The sequence below is a fragment of the Hydra viridissima genome, unplaced genomic scaffold (assembly GCF_058129835.1).
Source record: "Hydra viridissima isolate aposymbiotic clone 2 unplaced genomic scaffold, HvirCarnegie_v1 scaffold_6, whole genome shotgun sequence".
Taxonomy (NCBI): Eukaryota; Metazoa; Cnidaria; class Hydrozoa; order Anthoathecata; family Hydridae; genus Hydra; species Hydra viridissima.
The window spans coordinates 5195164-5221846 of record NW_028324305.1 but is presented as its reverse complement, the minus strand read 5'-3'; the positions used below and the strand labels follow the sequence as shown (position 1 = coordinate 5221846).

General features: G+C 27.1%; 2 protein-coding genes across 4 annotated transcripts in view; both read right to left on the bottom strand.

Moving 5' to 3' along the window:
• LOC145190165 (SWI/SNF-related matrix-associated actin-dependent regulator of chromatin subfamily D member 1-like) lies at window positions 1-7951 on the bottom strand. Its single transcript, XM_090091280.1, has 18 exons — window positions 7861-7951; window positions 7013-7185; window positions 6651-6693; window positions 4994-5116; window positions 4824-4889; window positions 4493-4549; window positions 4183-4305; window positions 3924-3965; window positions 3754-3819; window positions 3534-3632; window positions 3228-3290; window positions 2865-2962; window positions 2593-2641; window positions 2166-2246; window positions 1958-2035; window positions 1800-1844; window positions 1475-1576; window positions 1-213 (listed from the first exon to the last, which is right to left on the bottom strand). Exons 1-18 carry the CDS (start codon window positions 7879-7881, stop codon window positions 157-159), a joined length of 1386 nt encoding a protein of 461 aa, XP_089947406.1. The 5' UTR covers window positions 7882-7951; the 3' UTR covers window positions 1-156.
• A 5577-nt stretch (window positions 7952-13528) lies between these two features.
• LOC145189778 (programmed cell death 6-interacting protein-like) overlaps window positions 13529-26683 on the bottom strand; it is an 84387-nt gene continuing 71232 nt past the window's right edge. The window contains exons 1-15 of one of the 3 annotated variants that reach the window (XM_090090318.1): window positions 25364-25437; window positions 23890-24108; window positions 23116-23170; window positions 22663-22729; window positions 21952-22233; window positions 21656-21765; window positions 20053-20169; window positions 19785-19850; window positions 19345-19631; window positions 18381-18558; window positions 15209-15430; window positions 14761-15069; window positions 14551-14682; window positions 14383-14477; window positions 13529-14293 (exon numbers count right to left, since the gene is read on the bottom strand). In XM_090090318.1, coding sequence (XP_089946444.1) covers window positions 13891-14293; window positions 14383-14477; window positions 14551-14682; window positions 14761-15069; window positions 15209-15430; window positions 18381-18558; window positions 19345-19631; window positions 19785-19850; window positions 20053-20169; window positions 21656-21765; window positions 21952-22233; window positions 22663-22729; window positions 23116-23170; window positions 23890-24092 — 2526 coding nt within the window. In that variant the 5' untranslated portion in view covers window positions 24093-24108; window positions 25364-25437 and the 3' untranslated portion in view covers window positions 13529-13890. Of the gene's footprint in view, window positions 14294-14382; window positions 14478-14550; window positions 14683-14760; window positions 15070-15208; window positions 15431-18380; window positions 18559-19344; window positions 19632-19784; window positions 19851-20052; window positions 20170-21655; window positions 21766-21951; window positions 22234-22662; window positions 22730-23115; window positions 23171-23889; window positions 24109-24935; window positions 25121-25363; window positions 25438-26683 lie in introns of those variants that run through there. The other 2 variants (XM_090090317.1, XM_090090316.1) reach the window with 2 other exon arrangements.

The following is a 26683-nucleotide window of genomic DNA, read 5'->3' as shown; positions in this document are numbered from 1 at the left end:
TTAAAACTTGATTCAAAACAAACTTTACTTGATTATCTACCAGACATGGGGAGATAACTTAAAATTTTTAAAAATGTGACTGGCATTTTTTACCTGTGGTTTTCAAATATCAAAGAGATAAATCACAACAAATGATATTTTAATTTAAGATAGTTATTATGAAGAACTTCTAATTCCAAGCACTTGTTCTAGCTCGGCACGTTTTGTTTGAATCTAAATGACAATTTTAAAAAAATTACTTATGATAAATAGTAATAATAGTAGTAATAATAATAATAATAATAATAATAATAATAATAATAATAATAATAATAATAATAATAATAATAATATAAATAATTAAAAACAATAATAATAATAATAATAATAATTATAAACAATAATAATAATAATAATAATTATTATTATTATAAACAATAATAATAATAATAATAATAATAATAATAATAATTATAAACAATAATAATAATAATAATAATTATAAACAATAATAATAATAATAATAATAATAATAATAATAATAATAATAATAATAATAATAATAATAATAATAACATTAATAATAATAATAATTATAAACAATAATAATAATGATAATAATAATAATAATAATAATAATAATAATAATAATAATAATTATAAACAATAATAATAATAATAATAATAATAATAATAATAATAATAATAATAATAATAATAATAATTATAAACAATAATAATAATAATAATAATAATAATAATAATAATAATAATTATAAACAATAATAATAATAATAATAATAATAATAATAATAATAATAATAATAATAATAATAATAATTAAAAACAATAATAATAATAATGATAATAATAATAATAATAATAATATTAATAATAATAATAATAATAATAACATTAATAATAATAATAATTATAAACAATAATAATAATGATAATAATAATAATAATAATAATAATAATAATAATAATAATAATAATAATAATAATAATAATAATAATTAAAAACAATAATAATAATAATAATAATAATAATAATTAAAAACAATAATAATAATAATAATAATAATAATAATAATAATAATAGTAATAATTATTATTATAAACAATAATAATAATAATAATAATAATAATAATAATAATAATAATAATAATAATAATTATAAACAATAATAATAATAATAATAATAATAATAATAATAATAATAATAATAATAATAATAATATTAATAATAATAATAATAATACTAATTATAAACAATAATAATAATAATAATAATAATAATAATAATAATAATAATAATAATAATAATAAATAATAATAATAAATAATAATAATAACAATAATAAATAATAATAATAATAAACAATAATAATAACAATAATAAATGATAATAATAATATTAAGAGACAATTTCAATTTTTAAAAGTAGAGAAATAATTTAAAATAAACAAATATTTCTCTATTCTATTTTACCTGTCTATAGAAGTAGCGGTGGACAGCTTCTTCAATCCAAGGTTGGTTATAAAACTCCGATAAACGTTCTTCTTCAGCATTACCTGACACATCCGTCATTGTCTAAATATATATTACAATTATGAATGAGCTAACACCATATAAAAACAATATAACGTTAAATCTTACAATCTTTGCCACTGAGTTTGGTTGCCTTTGCAAAATAAAATGCAATAATTGAAATGGAATATAAATGGAATGGTTGAACAAAATGGAAAATAAACAATAATAGTTGAATAATCAGAACACAAATACCATTTGTTCAAACTTTTTTAACTTGTTATACCTTTAAATCAGCACATTGGGATGTCAACCAATCATTCATGAATTTCTATAATGAGTAAGGGCAATTAAAACTCTGTAATTAAAAATAAAAACAGCTGAACAAACAAAGCAAAAACAAAAATACATTTGAATTACTGGATAATCTTCAACACAACTTACTTGCGGGTTGTTGGCGAAAGATAAAAAGAAATCTCTATGAACTTTTAACTGATTGATCCCCTCCACTGTTTCATTTATCTGAGTAAAAAAAAAGTTAAGAAATAGCTTTACAAAGCAAAAATATTGTTTTGAGAGATAAAAATAAATTCGTATTTTTAATTGTCATATTGTCAATTATGCTAAAAGATTCTGTAAGGAATACTTTTACCTTTGAATCTAAAGAAGCTATTTCTTGTTGACTTGCACTAGAGAGCATGAAGGACTGCATTATATCACGTAATGAATCATCCTATAAGCAAAGGCGAGTGATCCTATAATTGAGATCTAAGAAATAATCTGGTAATCATAATCAGAGTAATTAATGAAAGAGAAAATTCTTGTCGAAAGTAACACAGCTAGCTTTTTCTTACTACATTTAAAATGGAGGCAAGTCCCTAAAAGTCATTACAAATTAGCAATGAACTAAAAACTCAACATTACTGTTTTACTTTAATTTTTTTCGCTTTTTTTTTATTTTTTGTAAAGTATTTTTTCAAATCAATTTATTTTATATTTATTATAATAAAAAACTATAAAGAAATAGAACTAAAATACAATTTTAATGTTCTGACAAAAAAGAAAAAAATTCTACTTACAATTTCAATTTCAATATCATAACAGGATGACTTCTTTTCTTCAATTGGACTAAAAAACATTTCAAAAATAGATAAAGAATACAAATTTACTGTTTTAAATTGAATATTTACTAAACAATTATTTTTTTTTACCAATTAGTTTTTTCAACATACAACCTATTTTTGAAAAATAGGTGGTTTATGCAAGTTTTATCAGTATATGTAATTACATGTTAGTTAAACTGAGTTTTAACAACACTGGGTATATGTAAGTTTTGTATAAAATTTCTTACTTGACCAAGTACGTGATAACAATTGGTTCTGGAGGCAACAAGTGTGCTTGTAACCGCTGAGGTATTTCACAAAATTTCATTCGTGGACAACTGAAAATCTTAAAATAAATTTAATCAAGCTTTTAACACCAGAAAAAGAAAAAAAAAGCCATGTTAAATAAAAACTAATCAATGACTAATAATCTTTTTTCACTACTTACTAATTGCTTTTACTATTTAATTATTATTTTCATAAACTATTATTTTCATTACTTAATTAAAATTCCATAACTAATATTAAAAAAAAAAGAAAAGAAATTAAAAAAGAAAAAAAAAAAATTCAGGCAGCATAGAGTTCAATTAACTGAAACAAGGAGATTATACCTCTTCCATATATTTGTCATTGTTAATAAATTCTCTTTCTTCTTGATCCTGAAGTTTATTTTGCTAAATATAATAAAACAATTAAGTAACATCATTAGTAAATTATCATTAAGTAGAAAAAATATTATCAATATCATCATCTTCATAACCATTTAAATGGCAAGTTTCTTCTGGCAAACTTCAAAAACTTCTACTACTGCAGATTTTAATTAGTACTTTTCTATTTACAAAAATATCATGTGACTTTATGTTAATTATGCTTTTTAAAAGTAAGCGAGGTGAACAAAATGTAAAAGAAAAAGAGACCTTGATATATTGCCAAAGGGCACCAATAATTACAGGTCGTGTTTGCGTGTGAATGCCCAGCACACGAGCTAACTGAGGAGAAAGCTTGAACTGCGGAGGCTAAGAAATAAAGTAACGGACATATGCTGAAAAATGCTTTTAAAAATCATCTGATATTACACAGAAAGAGAGGCGAAAGCAACCAAATTTAAGATTTAATTTAAAAAGCAAATTTTTGTACCTTATAATCTATCATTAAAAATATTTGGCACTTGACTTCTCCACTGCCAACCAATGGCCTTTTTACCTAAACTTTATAATACAACTTTAAAAAAAAAGCTGATTCTGAAAATAAATTAACTAATAACTCAAAAACAAAAACATTTTAGAAATGCATGTTTATATACTAGCCTGAAATCCATCAGTTTCTTGTGTGGAAGTAGTCCTGTGCCACTATAACAAAAAATCATCTTCAGGTAGTTGTGCTGATATTAAATTTGATAATTAACATATGGGTAATAAGTTTTTAGAAGTCCTAAAACTTAAATAAAAGGGTTTTTACTTACAAAAAGGAAAGGCTGATCTTTCATTAAACAGACAAGACTATTTAACAGTTTTTTATTTTCTTGTGATCAACATTGTTAGCATAGAAAAATGAGAGAAAGCAAACCTCAACAAGATGATTGTCTGGACCATAAATTGATTTATCAAGCTCTATAACAAGGTTTTTGAAGAATGATGAAAATTTTCTCTTTTGATTTGTTGAATTGTTTTCTTTTTGCACAGGATCTGGCTAAATAAATAAAAACTAAAACTTTACAAAAAAAAAAATTAGAACAAAATAAATAAAAAGATACTAAAGGTTATTGAATAAATTATTCCATTATCACTTACAAACTGCATAGCAATAAAATAACTAGAAGATTTATTAGCCTGCACTAGAAGATTTATTTTGCAGCTTAATTGCAACAAATTATTACATCATTCAGTAATCGCCCTTCAATACGAACTTCCCATTCTGCAGGCGTTGTTTCTCTCTAACCATAGAAATAAATGTAAAACATTAAAAAAAAACTCTTTTCCACCAAAGAAAACTTTAGATTGTGTTTTTGAAAAGCAATGCCACTTTGTTTACAAAAATATATATATATATATATATATATATATATTCTGCATAATGGCAGAATAGCAGTGATTAAGTGAAAGTGGTTTAACTGGAAGCATTTTGATTTATAAATAACATTAGAAGTTTAGAAATGTCAACTTTTTTATAAATGTAAATTTTCTGAATGTCATTTAAAATTTACTTACTCCAGTTTCATCAGTTTTGGTTTGATAAATATTTGTTGATACAAAAATTCTTAAAGTTTGCTTTTGCTGAAATGTCAAAAAACACTTATTTTAAAAACTGAATATTCATTTAAAAATTACTATTTATTATATATATTATTTACATATATAAAAAAAAAGTAGTTAAATACTTTCAATGGTCTTTTTAATGCTTCTTGTATATCAAGCTTTTTCCTAGTAATTGTAGCATCAAGTTTATTTTCAAAAGCCAATAAATCCATGTATGCTTGGGATTCAGGAACCAGTTCTATGACCTTAAAAAAATTGGAATTTGAGACTTAAAGTTAGTAAAGAACTCTACGAAAAAAAGTCATTACCAAGCACTATGATGGTAATGAAAATGTACTGAAAATTTTGATTAATTCTATGCAAAACTGTGTATTTGAAGTTATTACAGCATGTAGGGGATACACAAATTATTTTAAAAATACTCATTTTCCAACATTTTTTACTAAACTATAGATTTTAGTATAAAAACTAACACTGCATCTATAGAAATATTTAAGCTTTTTTTCTTATTCTTTTAGTTAAAAAATAAGAAAAAACTGAGTGAAAAGTTGAAGAAAAAATTTCTTTATCCCTTTGGGCTAAAGAAATTTTTTTCTTCAACTTTTCACTCAGTTTTTTTCTTGTTTTTTAACATTTTTAATTGTTTTGTAATATAAATAATAAAATTCAATGAGTGGAACTTTATTACAGGGCTCATTATGGAGGTTGAAATCTCCAGAAAAAAAATTTCATGAGTTTTAACACTGAGTGGTGTGTTCACTGACACTATTGACCCCTGACATTTGGTCAATATCATTAAGTTCACCTGAATTTAACTGCAAACCACCATACTTTACAACTCAAAGCTTCTGTATAAAAACTCAAAATATTTTAACAATTTTCTTGAGTTTTTGAAATCCTGTACAAAAAAAGTTACATCTTAAGATTTTTTTTTTTTAAACATATATAGTTCTATATGTAACAAAATATAAAACATTAAAACTGTAAGGATTTTCTTTTTTACAAATTTGATTTATTTGAATTGAAAGTTTTATAAAAATAACCTTAAAAAATAACTTAATTCTTTTTTTTAATAACAGGAAAAATTTTTTTTTTTTTTTTTTTTTGCATTTCTTTATTTCCCTTCAAAGATTATGTACCTTTATTTTAAACAGAATTTATATTTGATAGCTAAACTTAACGGTTAATAGCTATTTATGAATTTTCAAATGATAATCATTTTAAAGTTACTTTATACTTTTTTTAATTAGAAAATAAAATAACAATATGAATGATAAAAAGTGAAGATAGCTGGGTAAACTTTAAACCAGGGAACAATCTTTTATAAAAAACTTTAAGATTTTTTAATTTTAGTATACTTAAATGTTTTTTAAATTTCATGATTTATTTTTGTAACTTACTATATTTTTTTGAGCTTATTTTTAATGTAAATAAATCAGATTTAAAAATGAAAACCCTTGTAGTTTTTTACATATAAAACCATAGGAAAAATATTCAGAATCATATTTTTAGGCATCTCAAGATATACTTCTTTTTGTTTGAGGCATCAGAAAATCTAAGTAAATTATTATATCATTTTGAAACTGAAGTTTGAGTAGATGAAGCAAAAATGATTCTTTTACAATATACTTTATACAAGCATTTAATTAACTTTGTAGCTAATGATTTTAAACCACTCCTAAACACCTTGAATTCACTCATATTAAAGTATTGCATAGTTTTCAATTGTGTTTAATAAAACAAGCATATGAAATCAATAACAAAGAAAACTTTTCTTACTTCTTGTGTAATAATTTGATCTTTGATCTTCCTTTTTTTCACACTGAAATTGTTTAAAATGCAATTCTTTATCATTAAAAGCTTGATATAAGATCATATAGGATGTTATAAATCAATTACTGGATTATATTCTGTTTTTTATGAAATGTATCTTTCCAAATTTACCCATTACTTTACAGTGTATTTTTAAAAGGGCAAAATATAAAACAGAATTAAGGAACAAAAAACTGTTTAAAAACATTCCATTGTTTATAATTCTATAACTTATTGATTTATATTCTTTTTTTAAGTATTTGCTACAGTTTTTCATAAAACTAAAAATAAGAGCAAATCATATTGAGAAAAACCTAAAAGTTGTCTACCTTTTTGTGGATTTTGAAGCAGACTTAAGTTCTGCTGAGCGCTTATTATTATCAGGGGTATGTGGAGCGGTACTGATGATATTTGTAGATCTCATCTGCATATTTGGGCTTTGACCTGCTCTCATTCCTCTTTGCCATGAAGCTGCTATGTTTGGATTAGCAGCAGGAGAAGCCTAAAAATATTACATAAGATATTTACATTTACTACACGTAATTTTAGAATATTCCTCAGCCAAATTAGCAAAGAATTATTTTATAGCTGGTACTTTTAATATATTGCATGTATAGATCCACAACATTAGTTATGTAGAGCAAAGTACAACATAAAATAGGCTAGCAGTAAAGTGCAACAACAGATTATGTGCCTATTTTTTGACAGTAAGTTGCCTATTGTATACTCCTGCATGAAGTCCCGATATGTTTCTGACACAATTGATATTTATTCTTCATAGTATACCCATACTACATAAGTAAAGATTTTAGACCCAGCCTTTCACAGATAGGTTAGAAAGTTTTAGATTTAGTAACTTTAAATTTCTTGATTTAGCAAAAATCTGCTAAAAGTTACATTCAATTGACATTATTTTCAATAGCATGAATTTTTTTGAAAAAAAATATAATTTTAAATCTCATGTTTCAAATAGAATGAAGGAAATTACATATTATCTAGGTAAATGTATCACTGGTAATATTTCTAAATGATAAAGATTTAAAACTTTTATTAGTTTTAAAATGATTTTAAGTTTTTTTTGTAAAGATGATAATGATAAAACAGCATGCTTAACATATATAAAACATTTTTTAATTTTCTAAAAAAGCCTTATATAATGATTTTTAAAAAGACCTGCCTGCAGATTTTGTCTAAACATTTCTTTAACTTCGCAGTATTTTTTGCGGACTGAGTGCTTTTTTAGTTACTAAAAATACCGCGGAAAAAAAATCATATTTCTGCCGATAACGGTGATAATCGATATAATCTTTATATAATCGATATAAACTTTAAGTTAAAGTTGTTAAAGTCTTTAACTCATCAAATTAATGTATATTTTTATGATAACATTACTTACTAATTTATACAGTTTCATCATAAAAGTTTAGACTTTCAATAAATTAGTGAGTACTTTCCATTATTTTGCTAACAAAACTTTTTAAAATCACATTTAAACAAATCTGTTAAGCTTTGTCAAAAAATCTAAAACACTCCAAACCACAAAACTTATCATATAACTGGGATTCATTGTTGCATTCAATTTTTGGATTCGGAAATTTAAAGTTAATAATTTTTTCACTGGGGTATACATTTAAAGTTTTTAATGAACTTTAGAGGGATTAGAGGCATCAATTTCTTCCCCCCCCCCCCCTCGATCGTGTTAAACGTCACTAATCAAGAGTCCCACTAAAATACTTTTGTAAAACATTTCTTTGATCATCAAACTATATAATTAAGATTTATTATTATTTTCATTGGTAATGCATATTATCGTTGGTTGTGTTGTTCCATTATTGCTGACAATTTAAGAAACAATTCAATATATAGGGGATAGACCACCCCTAAAATAAAGTTCCCCTTGGCCATGGCTTAGGCCTTGATCACAACCTTAGCCTTAGCATAAAAAATAAAGCAAAAAAGTTTTTAGGAAAAAACCTTCTTTGATTCCAGTTTCATTTTATTTACTAACTCTCTAGCTTTCTTTTTTCACAACTTGTTCCACCATTTAGTGTGCAACATTTAAATTTAGATGCGACAAGAGGTTCCGCCAGTACAACTAATAATTTGCTAATTTTCATGTACCTAACTAAACGAGGTTATAATTTATTACTTACACTTCACTTAATTCTTAACTATCACTTAGTTGCATTAAAAACATGTCCAGGTGTCAGGTACCCGTAGAAGACCTAGAGAAGAAACTTTATCTTGAAGATAAAGGCTATGGTTTAATGATCGTTTTAAAAAAATGGCTTTCGGGATGGGGATAGTTTAGTAAAAAGTTCTCTGATGAATGTAAAACGCATTTCGTTGAACTATTGATGGTTTTGTTGTGCAAGCATACAGCCTAAGATACGCAGTCGTAAACAACCTACTATGACTACATGGTCCTATTTTCAATTGCTCCAAATCATTCTTAAATTATGGAGAAATGAGCACTGATGTAATCCTTCTCAAATATTTTTGGTCTGTCAACAAATCTTTCGAAACATCGGTGGTTATTTTACATAGATGATGAAAATGACCCAAAAGTTTGTTACTGATGATAGGAAATTTTAAGTTATCTGGTAGTAATTATACAATAGGTCTTATAATACAGACACACCGGACGAATTATTGGCATTATGTGTGGATGGAGGATTTACAAAAGAATATCTTAGATTAGATATCATCAGTTATACCAACCCAAGTTTGCTTAGAAAGCAATTTTATCATTGTACAACATGTATTTTATCTGACCATAAGAGATGGCAAGACTTTTAACCGTCTTAGTCCTGTAGCATTTGTGGTGCTACACCAAAAGGCTGTAAATAATTTACATAAGATTGAAAAGCAAAAAATTATGAAACCTGTACAAATAACAATTGTATCCTTGGATACATGGTTTTGAGTTTGTTTTGCATCATGTCAGCTTTCAATACAAAATGGCAAGTTCAAACTACCACTGAAAAATAATAAAACAAGTAAAAGTAAATACAATAACTAGTGTAAAGTCACAAAAAAAAATTTAGAACACGACCGATTTATGCGATCAATGCTGATTCGATACAGCGAAACTTTAGATACCGTGGTACTAAGGGAAAAGGTGATCAAAAAGTTTATAACCCCCTATTTTTTCAATTTGCTCAATTACCATACACATGAAACATCACTGTTCAAATAAGTAAAAAGACTTATATAGCAATATAACGAAACAACAGTTGTTTCAATAGTCAGTGTGTCCCCCTTTTGCAGAGAGACAATTATATAACCTTGTATTCTATTGCCCCGCTCCTCCAAAACTCTATAATTCAATAACTAATGTGTTTGAGGTCGTGGATAACGAAGCACGCTCTCCTGCAAATTAAATCTACTGGTGCTCAATCACGTTAAGATTAGGAGAAATGTCTCTCAAACTGGAATGTTATGTTCCTGTACCTATCTCATTCTCAGCTGTACATTATGAGGTCTTGCACCATTTTGTTTGAAACACATAAGGAATTACTTAAGGACTGCATCACATACAGGCAAAATTTTATCCCGATAGTATTGCCCATTAATTGTTAGTCTTGGTGGAAAGATGTACTGAGTCTTTCCATATCAATTTACACCTCAAACCATCTTAATGTTAAGGCCACCAAAATGAAGGAGACTGGGCTTTTATTGGAAAAAATGACATGAGCTTGTCTAATATGACTTTGCAGAGGAATTGCAGTAGACATCACGCTTTGTTCGCTTGCAAAACACAATTCGATGATGTTTTTAGCAGATTGCAAGGGCTTTATATGAACTTTGTAAGCTGTCCTACACCACTCAGTGTTTCTAACAAAATGTTAAGCAGAAGATGCTGAAAGTAAAAACTTTAGAAAATGTTACTGAAGTTTAGTCTTCGACAAGCAGTTCACACTCCAACTTCGGGTTTAACCTTGATCATTCAGTGGATCTTGTCTTTGGAGGTTGGTGTCAGCTTTGTCGATTTTCCAGAACAACTCAACCACCATTATTACCGTCGCCTCTGGGGATCAAAGAGTGGACAGTGTTGCAAGAAACCTTCAACTTCTTTTGGATATCTGCTATGGAACATCTAGCCTGATTAAGAATCAGTTTTTTAATCTTAAATGATCCTGATCCTTAAATATTGGTGTTTAAAATAAATTCAAGCTATTCTGAAAAATAAAATATCACAAATACATTTAGTTTGTAAAAGACACAAAATAACTACAATGAAAGGAAAAACATCTTTCTGATGGTCCAAAAATTTCCAAGCCAGTCACAAACACTTGATGCATTTTCATCTTTACAATATTACCATATATAGCAATAATAAGGAGATACTAGTAAGTACACTGTTATATCCACTAATTCACTTTATGACATACTTACCTCAAACTGTTATATCATACTTTATATCATACTTACCCCAAATTGTTAATTTACTTTTTGTAACTTGTAAAGTAAACAGGAGCCGGCTGCTCAGAAAATATCGTTGATGTAATGAAAAGTGAATCAAAGTTTTAAATGGTTATCAGATACTTTAACGACAAAAAAATTAATTAAGCTCTATTAATTAAGCACTATTAAATATACTTTTTTCAGCCTTTTTCAACACAATCTAGGGCTTTGATACTTTCAGCATGATGCGTCAGAAACATTTGGAACATTCTGTATATGTTATCCAGTGCTCAAGTTGTTAATTAATGGGAGGCGGTGTTATATAAGGCATTTATTTACCAATCGGAATATCTGAGAAAGCCTTGGAGTTGAGGAATAATGACTTCAGAAATATTCGAGAGCACAACACGCGCAAAATGAAAAAAGCAATAGATGATCTTTGCTCTCAGATCTTAACATAGCAGACATGGAGGATTTCGATCATGATTCCCATTGTGGCTGGTCTTATTTGACAGTTACTTTCCATTCTCGAATGATAAGAAATAATTTTAGACTATAAGAGATTTTTTTGAGGTTGAAAGAGATTACTTTGAGATTATAGAGATTATTTGAAATTATAACAGATTTGTCTTATGTTAAGAAAAATATTTAAGGAAATATGATTTTTTTTTTATTTTTAGCAGTTTAATGTTTCAAATGCACAAATTTAAAGCTTTGTATATTTACTTATTTTTGTTTACATTAAAAATGTTGAAGCTCTTTTTTGAGGATTTTTACATGCAATTCCATATTTTACCATGCCTACTTGACCTAAACCAAACTTTTTTTGGTGGCAATTTACCCTTAATCAATTGATGTATCTGTGCAAATTTCAGGTCTTTACATCCTTTCACTAGCATAATACTGAGCATTATGAGCATTTTCGTATGTACTATGAGCATGTTCGTGTCATTCATATTCATATTATTCTGTGGCCTGATTAATACAAGTACATTACTAATGGCCGTATCATGAACAATTCATTTTATTAATGGCCGTATCATGAACAATTCATTTTATTAACAACTTTATTCTGATTAATATAAAAACTTTTATTCTACCATTATTAATCGTCAAAAACAGAACGCCAATGCTGATAGGTAAATTTTAACTTTAATAGTTGAACGTTACTTTTGCTATAAAAACATAACTATATTTAAACAGATATAACTATGATTTCAATGAATATTTACCAGTGTTTTCTTTTATACAAGAAGTTATTCTCATCCTATATCTTATATTCTTATGCACATTTAGCATAAAAATACTGAATGTTTTAGAACTTACACAGAAATCTAGAACCAAGATAAACCTTGATTTACACAAGCATAATTTGAAATAATCAATAATTTGAGTGCAAACTTAAAGACTCAAGCAAACAACCGCTCCATCAATTCTTTCTCAACATGACTTATAATCGTCATTTTAAGAGCATCTTAGTTATATTTTTAAAGCACCGATTAGATTTAATAAAGTTTGTTTCATGGAAATTATTAGTGGAAGATTCTATGATTTATTCTACAAGATGACCTAAGCAGACAGAGTCGTCTCAATAAAAGACAGTAAATTAAGGACAGCCAGGCTTAAAGTTCACAGGTGGTAATATGAAAATTTAAGCTTGTTACTTTTGGACAGCAAAACTTTTTTAAGCAACGCATACTTTTTTATTCCTTATTTAACAGATCTTTAAACAAAAAATATTTTTTTCTGAGAAATATTTAATTAATGATCTGTTAAACAAACAGCAAAAAAATTGATATAATTAGGGTAAAATGGCAGAATTAACCGAAACTATATTAAATGCATTTTAAAGTTTTGAAAGTGACAAGAAAGATTACATACTTTAGAATAAGGGTCAGTTTCCACTCATCCGTTTAGCTATGAGAAAAGATATGGGAAAATTGCGTGAGCATGTGCAGCGATTAATTTTCAAAATTAAATTACAAACTGCGCATGCTCACGTGATTCATTTTCCCATCCCTCTCCCTTTCCCATAGCTAAACGGATGATTGGAAACTGACCTTAAAGATATGGAGCGAAATCAGTTTAACGAATCAAAGAACTTAACTATGTGCCAATAACCTCAGCTTATGCCACCAACCTAGGTCCCATAATTCTGCTTCGATGAAGCAAACTAGTGTAAGCTTGTGTAATTTACCAAAGTGTACAGTAATTTTCAATAAGTGGTTTGATAACATCACAAAGTATTCAAGAAACAAATTGTATAAAAGATATTGGAAACAAAATTAGACAAAAAAAAAAGTGGTTTTTTTGCAGACAATATAAAAAAATATTCTACTTTCCGTAGAGAAAAGTTTAGCTTGAGTTTATAAAAACAAAGAGAGGGTGTTTTCAAAAGTTTATACAAAAAGTAGATTTTTCACTAACATTTCGCTGAATAAAATTCATTTATTAATATATTTTCTGCTGTTAAAGACACTCAAATACAAAAAGTAATAAAAAACAAGAAAAGTTGAATTTTGAGCAGAATATTTAAACAAAAGAACATAAAATTAGATCACTTTTTACATAAAAACAAACCCCAAAAAACGACAAAAACACGATTTTATCATCAGAAGCTAATTGGTGAACTAAGATGATTTTTGAGATTTTTTAGAAGGCAAAGCAAATAATACCGAAAATGTTAACTACTGAGGAAATTTCATCTTTGAAAGCCTTAAAAATAAAGTTAATATAGCGATAAAATAAATATAAGATATATATTTATTTTATTGAAAACCGCCTCATTAAACTGAGTATTTTATTGCTGGGGAGGCCTTTGTTGCCACTGATAACCCTGGTATCCCATTGGAGGTTGCTGTTGAACGTATGGAGGAATATATTGTCCAGGCTGAACTTGTGTTTGATTTGCAGGATACTCTCTGTAATTTGGCTGATAAGGATAAGGATATGGCATCATACCAGTAGGAGCGTAGTAACCAGGTTGCGGCATAAACATAGGTTGAACAGGATATGGGTTAGGATTGTATTGCGGTTGTTCTGGAGGATTACTAGAAGGTTGATTTTGCGGAACACTAGGTGCAGGTGTTGATTTATTACTTGGAGGTGGCGGTCTGTCAGGTTTAGTTGGCTGTTGTTGATGGTGAGCAGGTATATTAGGAGGTGGAATAGCAGTACCCTTAGCTGCTTCTTGCTGGAGATCTCTGTAAAAAAGATAATAATAATAGTAGGACTAGCATGATTTGTTTAAGGTAAACAGTAAGGTAAAAAAAAAACAAAAAAAAAACAATACTTAGTAAGATCTTCTTTTTCTGTCTTTCGTGCAAAAACAAGATCACTCACTTTATTCTGGAACTTCAAAAGAAGTTCAGTGAGGTTGTAGTAGAACTAAAAAACAAAAGGAAATAAAGAACAGATAACCTTCTATATGATACCTATGTTTTAGAAACTTAAATCTTACTTTTGATCCTTCTTCAAGATTATTTGTTAGCTCTATGTAAGCATCATAAGCACTAGCTAAGTCTTTCAGCATTTGATCACGGGGATTAGCACCAGCACCTTTTGTAGCTGCAGCAAAACTATCATACGCTGTCTAAAACGAAATTTTGGTCATTTAATATGGAAGTAAAAAGCAAATGAACTCTTTTTATAAAAGATTAAAAGAAATCACCTGTATCTTCTCGAGTAGCAGCTTTTGATCCTCTATGCTCTTTTCCGCTTGATTTCTCAAATGTGCATAAACATCTTCAATATTCTGACCAACTATCTTTTGACAATCAAGATAACCTTCTGCAGTTAAAGCTTGTAAGAATTTGCTCTGAATATCAACAGTGGTACTCTTGAACTCTTCTTCAAGTTGTTCACGTGCTTTTTTAATTTGATCAACCTGCTGCATATACTGGCGTAACTCCTGAACAGCTGCCAGACCACTATTAGATGTAATAACTCCAACTTTTGGAAGGGAACTAGCAATTTCAGCCTTTGTAAAAAATAAAGAACCAAAAGTATTTAAATGAAAGTCCCATTGAATCATTAGAAAAATAATCATTTACACTTTTATTTAAAAAATAAAATACTGAATCCTTGATTAATCTAATGGCTATTTAAAAAAAATTTACATTTGATTTTGAAAGTATTTGCAGCCCTCTTTGATGCTCATTGTACTTTGCTTTTACTATGTTATCAGCATTTGTGGCATTATCTAAGATATTTTTGTACTTAGCACCTTCCTCCTTCAGTTGCTGAGTAAGTTTTGATGATGGTGTGCGAGTCCATCTATCTTTAAAGTATTCACGCATTTTTTGATCATCTTGCTCCTCTTCTGACATCATGTGGAAAGTCTAAATAAATATTGTAACTGTATATTACATGTGTGTATTATGTGTATATATAAATGCGTATATTTGATGCCAAATAAACTGTTGTTGTGATTCACGATAAAAATATAATAGTTGCACTTTTCATTTTTAAAAAATAAAACTAAACTTTAAAATAAACACCTTCTTTTTTTAGAATAAACTGTTCTGAAAGAACGTATTTACCAAATTATGCAAAAAAAAAAAAAAAATTAGTTAAAAAAGAATCATTTTCATGCCATTACACCATTACAGTTAACTGTACTACAAGCCATGCAAATAAGTGATAACCATTATGGAATAAAGTAATTAAAGCAATAAGTCAGATTAAATCAAAGACTTAATAAGTCAGATTAAATCAAAGACTTAATAAGTCAGATTAAAGCAAAGAGTCCAAGAGAGGTCCATGCCAAGTATAGCATGCTCCAAAAATGTGACAACTACAGGGTGGTCCAGAATTATAGCAAATCAGTTTGCAGGATGTAATAGCAACTTTTACTATAATTCTGGACCACCCTGTATGATTTTTCTTTGTTTTTTCTGCTTTTTTCTTGTTTTTTTTTGTTTTTTAGCTTACTTTCTAATAAAATAAAAATAATTTGTCTTTATTTTTACAACGGTGAGGAAATTTGTTTATCATGAATCCATCATTGCTCTCTACAAGAAGGGTGTTGAGGTGACTAAGATTATTAATTAATTAGGAGTCAACAAAAAAGTTGTTTATTGCACAAAAACATACTGAACTAGGAACAAGTGGAGATCAAAAAGGAAGGGGCAGGAATCATTCCATCAAAACAAAAAAAACAATCAAAAAAGTGAGGGACCGAATCTGGAAAAAAGGCTGTCGTTCTGTTCAGATGTTAAATGGAAGCTGCAAGTCTCGGTATTCTTTACATCAAATAATTGTTGATGATCTCAAATTGAATGCCTAGAAACAAAATGAAATTCAACTTTTATCAAATGTGACTAAAAGAAATTAGAAGATCGATCATTTCTGAGCTCCTCAATATTTGCAAGTTGTTTTCTCTGATGAGAAGATCTTTACAGTAGAAGAATATTTGAATCAACAAAATGATTGAGTGTATGCCAAATCAAAGCCAAACAGCAATGTTCAACAAGTTTCTCATCCACAATTGGTCATGATTTTTCCTGCTCAACTTCGGATGGAAAGATGCCACTGGTTTTCGTTGATGTGGGTGTAAAAATTAACCAACATGAGTATCTAAATATTCTGAAAAGTCAACTTCTTCCTTGAGCTAATTCTTATTTTGGAACACACATATGGACATTTCAACAAAGATGGCGCACCCACTAATTAAACTCAAAAAGTGCAGACTTGGTACCAGCAAAATCCGCAGGTTTTATTAAGTTTTCTGAGTGGCCACCAAGTTCCCCAGATTGAAATTCTCTTGATTATTCTGTCTAGTCCATTCTGGAAGCTGAAGCTAAAGTTCAAAACCACACAAAAATGATAACTCTCAAAAGAAATCACTTTTGAAAGCATGGGAAGAGCTCATGCCATGATTAAAACATTCCTCAAACATCTCAAAGTCTGTATTAATGTTGGTGATTCACACTGAGTTTAATAGTTATTTGTGTATGATGACCAACAAGTTTTTATAATTTAATAAATTTTTGTCAGCAATATATTTTGGCTTTATCATTAATATATTGAGTTGCTGTAACTCTGGACCACCCATTAAATATGAAGCAAGTTCCATCATGGTATGGCTAAATGGTGTAAAGAAACAAGTTTAGCTAGAGATTAAAGGAGAAAATGTGCACAAAACTTCATTAATATAATTTCTGTTTTTGTAAATATGGTAATGCCTTGAACTAAAATATTTAAATTTTAACCCATTTAACATGGATCCATCTCAAAGTTGCATTATGTGATTATTTTCAAAACTAGACTTTCAAATTTCACAAGTAAATGAATTTAACAAAAAAATGAATTTACCAAATAAATAAATTTTAGAAACAAATAAAGCTAACAAATTTAACAAACAAATGAACTTAGCAAATAAATAAAAATGAAATAAAATTTTTTACTTAAAAAAAAAAGCTTTTTTTTTTCAATAGATAACTTTTTTTTTTAAGTATTCTTTTGATTTTTGATTGAGATTTTTTTAGCATTATCTTGTTTTTAACAAAAGTGTAAAATGTCTGCTTTAATAGAATAATAATTTTGCAGTTTATGCTTTTGTAGTGGAACTTTTTGCACACATTTAAAAAAATGGAAGTATTAAGATTTTAAATTTCTTTTTTCTTCTTCAAAGCATCACAAAAAAGTAACCATATGATTATTTTTTTTGCATGACAGGAAAATCAATTTATCTGCAACTAATATGTGATTTTAAAGTTTGTTATTTTTAGAAAGTTTGAAAAATAAGATATAAAGAAACCTCTAAAAGCAGTTAAGTGAGAAAATGCTAAGCTCCTTGCTGATGCATTTAGTTGGAATAAAATTTATAAAGAGTTTATAGTTTTAATTGTATGTTCCCTTGAAAATGTTGAATGTAAGCTGTACTGATGTGACCAATTCCCTAGAATTGAAAGATTAAAAGTTACAGAAACCAAGACAGAGGAAAATGTTGTGTAATAATTGTGTGACACTTTTGTATAAACTTTCACATAAAACATTATTTTATTGTGTACTTAAGTAAAACTTTTTAAACTATCATTTTCTAAAGAACAACGTATGTAATGTAATCTAATGCAATATAATGTTATATAATTTATAATAATGTAATGTAATAATGTAATGTAATAATGTAGTGAAATAATGTAATGCAATTTATAAATTTACAACTGTGTGTGTTTGTGTGTAAATGTAAATGCAACTCATAACAAATAATACATAAATATATTATTTGTTATGAGTTGCAACATAGAACTACTATTTTATTGAAGGATTTTTAAAAACATGTTTAACCTCATCAAGAATTTCTCGATTTCTTGATAAAAGATTAGGCAGATTTTCGATCATCTGATCAATCACTTCTAAGCCACCTTTTTCTTTTATTTCTGCAGATTTTTCCAGCACAGATGAGGGAACCATCTCACCAGAAAGATCTTCGATGGCAGCTGGAAGATTTAATGAAGCCAGCACACTAAAAAAATTTAGAGAAAGAAAATTCTAAACAATTTGTCAAAAAAGCAAACTAAATTAATCTTTTAAATGAAAAATTTGAAAGTAAAAAAAAATGTTATTTAAAATTAAAAACATATGAAAAGGTATTATATGAACTAATTCAACTTTTTGAAATTTAATTTCTACTCGCAACATTTAAATTATTCATGTTATCATACAAGCTGTCACACGGTTTCCTAAAGCTTATCCTTTTTTTTTTTTAAGTATTGTTTTTGTTTTTTAAAAATTAAATGAACAACTGAAAATTTCAACAAGAAATAAAAATAAATTAAAAAAATTCAAGGAGTTGACAAAAAAGTTTGCCTTCACAAAAGCAGAACCATTTTTGAAAAGTTGTTCCTTACATTCAGGTATCTCAAAATTATCCCTAAACAGAATACTTTGAAACCAATTGTACCTAAAAAATCTTTAAAATGCTTGCTGTATATTTTAGTACTTATTTTTTACAACTTAAGAAAACTTGGTTATATTTTACTTCATAAACCAAACATCTTACAATTAACAAATTTTTTTTTTAATTAATGAGAAAATCTTTTTCTGTTTAGTGTTAAGAAAATTGGTTATAATTTCATACTTAATTGAAAAAAAAAAAAAACATAGCATAGGGACTTATTTTACTAATTCTATGTAACATTAATTTCTTTGCAAAACCTGTCAATAAAAATAATGGGAGAAAATTTTCACAGAATTACTTTAACTTAGTCAGCAGTTTATAGTTTAAATACTCTATAAAACTAAAATTTACCCATTAATAAAATGTGTAGCTTCTCTCAATTTTCCAATTTCACTATTAATCAGAGCACTTTTTGCAGCATCATAGGTGCTGGTTGCTTCATGAACAGCTATTGGTACAAGTTTTAAAAATAAATCTTGAAAATTGCTTGACATTGGTGATGCAATAGGAAGTGCTTTTACAAGATTAGCACGCTCAACAGGTGCCAGTTGATCTGGAGTTGGAACTTTATCCAGGTAAATGAACTCATTGTCTTTCTTAGCTTGGATAAGAGTTTTGGAAATAATGCCAGCCATGTTCTTCAAAAAAAAAAAGATCAATATTTTAGGCCATGACTAAATCTACTTATCTCACCTTATATAATCAATTGACTCATTGGATGCAATCAAAGCTCTTTGGAACACAGAAAACAAAAACATACCAATTTAGCAATTATAATCTAAATTAAATACCTTAACCTCAGGAATGTTAAAGTTGCCAGCACTTTTTATAGCATCATTTATAGACTTTTCAGCTTTCTAAATATCATATATTAAATATTATATATAGCTTTTTTAATCATCATATTTTATAATAAGAATTTTTGCAAGCATTTGTTAATCAACTTTAGCAAATGCATGCAAAAACTTACATCATTTAAAATATAAAGAATTCATAAAAGATAAATAGAAAAATCTGACAAACCACCACCACAACAAAAAAAAGTTTAAACAAATGAACCTGTAAACGTGCAACTCTTTCACCATATTTGTTTGATGCTTCATTGACTTTGGATTGGTGAAATTCAGCAGCTGCTATAAAATAGCCATGTTTGGTTTGGAGAACAGTTATCCAATCCTAAAAAACACTTCTTGTCATTAAAATGATTGGGGATTTTAAACTGAATACTGAATAGGAAATTAAAAAAAAAAAACCAATTTATAAAAATTGTTTTATCTGATGCTTATCATTGAATCATATAAATGTAGTGTAACTAATGAGCCAAATCTCTGTGTGTGTGTTCATGTGTATGTGTGTGTGTTAAAAATTTTTTTTTCATTTATTTATTAAATTTTAAATACTTTCCTTAAATTACATTTTGCAAATGGCAAATATAATGTATTATTTTAGTCACAACCCATTTAACATTCACAATATGCAAATTTAATGTAAAAAAGTACTTGGCCAACAATCACTTTATAAGTATGTTGTTTAATATTTTTCTCAGTTTAATATTAAAAAATCTTAATTGAAAAAAAAAAAATTAAATCTTTTGTTGGATTTCTTTTAACATTTCTGAGCTGTCTTTAGTTGCTGTAGTGCAGAAAATACAAATATTTTCAACTTTCTTGGTAACTTCAGTTGAGTTTTTCCTTTCTCTTTTGATGAAAGACTTGAGTTCATTTAGGTTGCTGATTTTTTTGTTTTGAAGTTTTAAATTTATTTATTCCCACAGGTATTCAATTGTATTATTGATCTGGAGATTGAGAATTAAGATCTGGAGATTGAGAAGGCCATTAAAGAACTTCTCTAATGTTTCCTAACAACGATCGCTTAACACTTTGTTCAGTTTCATCACAAAAATAATGATAAAAATAATTTAATATTTGATTGCTGAGCACTTGAAATATTCTTTTTTTTTTCTATTGATGAAAATAAACTTTCCTACACAGAAGCAGTCATATAGCCATATATAACCCCTCTGAGTACTGAGCCAACTGTACCAAAGTAATTTATGATAGAATTAATTATTGACTGCAGCATTTCAAAAAGTAAAAATTTTTTAGAAAAAATTTTTTTTGCAATTTTGAGTTCACTTTTATAACGTTGGTGCAATTTTATGTTTTATTCTTCAAGTGTAATTTTTTTCACTTGTGCCATTTTAAAGATTTTAAAATTTTTTAAATTATTTACCTAAAGATAATAACTTTGAGTACAAAAATAATTTATGCAAATTATATTTCAGAATTATTGTAGTTGTAAATCACAATTATAATTCATGTTACCAAAATTTCATGAAATAGCTGTAAAACTAATATTGGGACGCCATGACAATTAGATGAATACTTTTTATGCATCAAATTTGAGCATCACTATTAAATAGAGATTAAAACAGTAATTATACACTATATGTGCTAACTATTAAATTTATTTTAAAGAAAATATTTAGAACTTAGTAAATGAACACAATGTGAAACTTTTGTTCATTTATTATGTTCTAAATATTTTCTTTAGAATAATTTTTTCCATTTTTACATTTAAGTAATTTTAGTATGCTATAATATATTTTCAATATACCATTTGTTTTAGCTGCATAATTGTACAATACCTAAATAGAGTTCACCTTTTCCCATAATCCTTTAGTTTCATAATGAGTTGCATTTCGATGGGCATCTTGATAAAAGTCAGCAGCTTGCATTGCAATTTTTGCAACAACAGTGTCTTTCATCTTATCTGCAAGATAATAGATAAATCCCAAAGATAAACAAAAATGATAGTTAATACCATTAAAACAAGATGACAGCATTCATTTAAATACAAGAAGAAACTAGATATAAAAACAATAAACAAAAGGCTATAACAAAGAAAAAAGAAAAAAAAAAATTTTTCAAAATAAACAGATATTTTGAATAAAATAACCTGAGGAAGCTTTTTCATAAAAACAATCCTGAGCCTGCGCAAGCATGATAGATGTAAGAGCAGTTAAACAACTGACAGATAAGTCAGGTGTGGGAAGCATACGAAGAACAGGAAAAACATTATCTTTTAAATATGAAAATATACCAGCTGATTGCTGGTAATATTTTGCAGCAGTTTTTAATCCATCATCCGTGGAGTGGTTTTGCATACTTGCTAACTGGGATAAAAGTGCAGCAATGTTAAACAAAACACAGAACCGCTCATAAGCGCCACTACTGAGAGCTAAAAAAAGTGAATTCAATCACAAAAAGATGTACTACAAAACTGATTTTTACATAGATACATCGTTTTTTTAATCATTGTAATTTTTTATTATAAATAATTATCTAGCCTAAACTGTTTTATGCACTCTGTACAGCCTGTAAATTTTTAAATCTCCAATTTATCTTTATAATATAAAAAAAGAAAAGAAAAGAGAAAAACTTAATATTTAGAAAAATAATGACAATGTAATAAATTATAAGCTGAGAATTGCTTCTTGATATGAACATTAAAAATAGAATTTCAAGTTTCTTGAAAATATTTTCTGTTTAAACAAAGGTAGTAAGCAGCATGTAAAAGATAGAGGTAATGTAATAACAATAATAATAAAAAAAAATTGAACCATTAAAGAAAAAAGATTCACAGTAAAAAAAAAATTGAAATATTTACAGCATTTTGTTGATCCAAAGATAGAACCTTTGTTGAAAGCATCATACCATGTAAATGAAATACGAATCTAGCAAAAATGAATTTTTCTCTCAGAAAGATTTGCTTTTCAATAAATAAATTTTAAAGTGTAAATCAGCATTTATTGAAAAACTTGCTCTTTTTAAAAAAGCCAGAAATTTACAAAAAATTATAAATTATTATTATTTCAATACTTTTATTGAATGTTTGTATTGAGTTTTTTTTTTTTTTTTTTTCGAGAATTGGATTTTGCTTACCAACTTTGAACAAAATAATAGATCTAGCAAGTATATGCGCATTCATTCTTTTTAAAAGGAAGCCAAAAAAGTAAATTAGCAATACAAAAAATTTTTGTGTAAATATTTCCTTAAAATTTACAATAATTAATACCATAAATAATCATAATTATTTTGAAAATATACTCCTAATAAGTACCTGGTCTTCTGCAATTGGCAATTTACCTTCCATAACAACCAACTGATCATAGTACCTACAAAAATTTGAGAAAACTTAATATTCTTTATACATATTGCCACACAAAAAAGTGAACATTTTAACCCCTTATTCTTTCTAATTAGTTCTTTTCTTTACTAAGTACAACAAATTTGAAATAATAGCTGATATTATACTAGACTTTAAAAAATGTAACCTTATTTTAAAGTGCTACCATAAGTATGAAAATATAGAGGAGTTTCAGATAGATCAGGGACAAATTTGAAAGAAACTAGAACTTTTCAAATTATCTGTAAAGAGCATTCTGAGAGGTCATGGACACACAGAAGTGCAGTAAAATAAGAACTACTGTAAACTTATTGCAAAACTTCAAGAAAATCTGTTCAGAAAGTGACACATGAGTAAGGCATTTCAAAATCAAATTATATCAAATTTTGAAGTGTACACAAAGGAGTATAAAATATTTAATATAGTGCTAACTGTTTATGTACAAGAAAATAATCAAACTGAAAAAAAATTAAAACATGATATCTAAAATGAAGTAATGTATCTAAAATAAAGTAATCATTTGACAAGAAAAGTCTCTGTGCCTTGTTATTAGCAAAGATTGAGCATTTTTCTTAATCAAACAAAATAACCACATCTTTGGTAGTCTTTTTCATGAAACTTATCATGTGCTAACCACATAAACATACAAAAAAAAATTAACATAAAAATAAATACAAACACACAATGCAATTTCAAATAGCACTTTACCTTTGTAGAGTTTCAAGTGACACTTCATGCTTGTCTAAAGAATGAATTACAGCATTGCTGCGAAGCTGACTGAATTCTGCTAAAACATTTTTATTTTCATTAAGCACACTGCTTGAAAACGTATTTGTTATGTAGTTTGAAATGGGCTTCACAATATCAACAGATTGAGTTTTCTTTAATGGACATAGCAAGTAAGAATTCATTATTTTCAACAGCTACCTAAAAATTTATCAAACAAACATTACATGGATATATAGTCTTATACTGAAAACTTTTAGTGAAGCTAAACACATTCTTAAAACCAATCTTAAAAAACACTTTATCTGAGATATCTATGCAGATATTGCAACTATATTGTAAATAACAAGTGTATACTGGCATGTAAATGAGAGAAAGGTAATCCAAAACTTTAATTGTGCAACACTCATTTAGATTTTGATAGAACTAACTTTAACAACTTAAAAAGGGAAAGCATTTAAAATATTTTAATACATAACTGATTATCTAAAAACACCTTTATGTTATGTATGATAATAACTCTAATCTCACCATCTGCATAAATTTTTCAGAGATTTTTTTCTTCATAAGATTGTCCAGTAACATTAACAGGAAAAAAAATTGAACAGGCAAAGTTAATGTTATGCTATGTAAGCAATCTGATTAAGCTTTACTTTTAGATTATAATAGTACTTTCCTATCCTAGATATCAGTATCATTCATAATCAGTGTATCAACTACACTAATTGACTCATGGTCTTTAATAAGGATCAAGAAAAAATCATCTATCATTTACTATAGAGGATGAAAAGCTGCCTATTTTATCTACTTACTGAGTTACATAGCACACTATGATTTTTAGTAGGAAAAATTTATTAAGTATTGAAAATAAAACCTAAATTAGCAACTAAATATAATCTATACTAAACTAAAATTCATTCTAAAGTTAACCTTGTATGTAATATAATCACAAACAATTAAATTTGAGAAGATTGTGTAGGTAGGTAGTGTTATAACTACAAACTTCTAATTATACCATCTTTACAAACCTTTTCTTAAAAGAATATGTAATTTGAATTTTTTTCTATTAAAAAGGATTTTAAGTTCCTCTTTAATTTATTTCTTCATTTTATCAAAATTTGTAATGGATAGACAGTTAGACACCATATCCAATATTACATATAGCTGTAAGCTTTTTACGTAGATGCATGTTTACATAAAACAACACAACAGTATTTTACTCGCTCACCCGCGTTTATTGTTGAGGGTGTTTTTACATACAATTTGTCTTACAATTGAAATATCCAATAAAAGTTTGCAAGAAAGCATTTCCCATTTTTTAAAATATAAAGGCATAGTTGGAAAATTCAAACTACACGCTTTTTTTAAACAGATATCTCAAATTATCAGATAATCCTACAATTTTTTTTTAGTAGTCTCCTATTTTACGTTACGGAATTTTTGTTCTCCTTATTACCTGGTAATGTAAGCGAGATGAGCTAGGGGATCCATGGTCACCATCCACCGTCCTTACTCAACACTACCCTAGCCCACCCACTTTGTTGGCAATTTGTTACTGGTTTAACCCGTAAAACATAATGCATATTTAGAAAACACCAGAAGTGGAGGAACAAAGAAAAACTTTTAACCCATATTTTTTAAAATTTATCGGAATTTCATTAAACAAGTTGTATATTTTACTTAAGAAATTAACAGTCAAAAATTTGTAAAATTTAACAAATTATCACTAAAAAAGTTGACGTGAAAATTGTAGAATTTAAAAAGTAATTGGGATTTATTTTGAGGAAATTTTACAAACTCAAGTACATACCAAGCTAAAGTTGCAGAGAATATGTTAAAACTTATTCAAAAATTTTTTCAGGTCGATCAGAGATGACTTTTATGTCTTCCTCGAGAGCAAAGTTGTTAAAATTTTGTCCTTCAGAACAGGAAAAATAGGATAAAATCAGGGTGTTTGAGGCAACCAAATTGAAAATTATTTTGAACTTTTTTTTCCTTTTTCATTTGTTCATCTATTTTTTTATTTTGAAAGTTTCTTTGGTTTTTTTATTTTGAGTTAAAAAAATACTTATAAGAGAAAAATAAACAAAAATTTCTGTTATATAAGAACTTAAGTAAATCAGTTAATTTTGCTTTTGCCTACCTAAAAATCATTTAGATTGATAGCTGGTAAAAATTCTACACCTGCTTTAAAAATCTTTCTGAAAATTGAATAAAATTTTCAAATAACCGAACTAGCAGATTGGGGGGGGGGGGGAGGGGGCACTGCAGTTACTGTAACAAAACAAAAATACTATTGAACTCATTAAGAAATTTACCATTCAAAAAAACATTTAAAAGTACAACAAAAGTACTACACAAAAATTTACAATTTAGTGTTTTAAATAGTGCAATAATTTCCTTTCTACCATTTTAGTACACTACTTCTGTTTTCTCAGTTTGCTTATAATGTCAGATTTTCTGAGAAATTATTCTTTGTAATCTTACTTCTTCTCCCACCTAGAACACAGAAAGTTGACCTTTGTTACAGTTTTAGTTGGTTTTGCTTTTCATCCTCTTTTTCATATCTATTCACAAACTGTTGAAAATTCTAAAATAAAATCTCTGAGTGCCAATATTGCAGTCTCTCACTCTTTAATGAGCCAACCCTATTGTAGAGAACATTAGATAAGAAAACTCATCAACCAAAGGAGTGAGGTTTGGTGTCTTCATTTTCTCAATGTCACTGATCATATATCTCTAATCTTTGTTTTTCTATGTTTGAAAAAAGTCCAAC

Excerpts from the sequence above, each read along its gene's own strand:
- LOC145190165 (XM_090091280.1), bottom strand. The coding sequence starts at position 7,881 with ATGTTTAGACAAAATCTGCAG. Across the intron at positions 3,291-3,533 it reads CCCTTTGGCAATATATCAAG|CAAAATAAACTTCAGGATCA; the intron begins GTCTCTTTTTCT and ends TATTATATTTAG. Across the intron at positions 2,036-2,165 it reads TAGCTTCTTTAGATTCAAAG|ATAAATGAAACAGTGGAGGG; the intron begins GTAAAAGTATTC and ends TTTTTTACTCAG.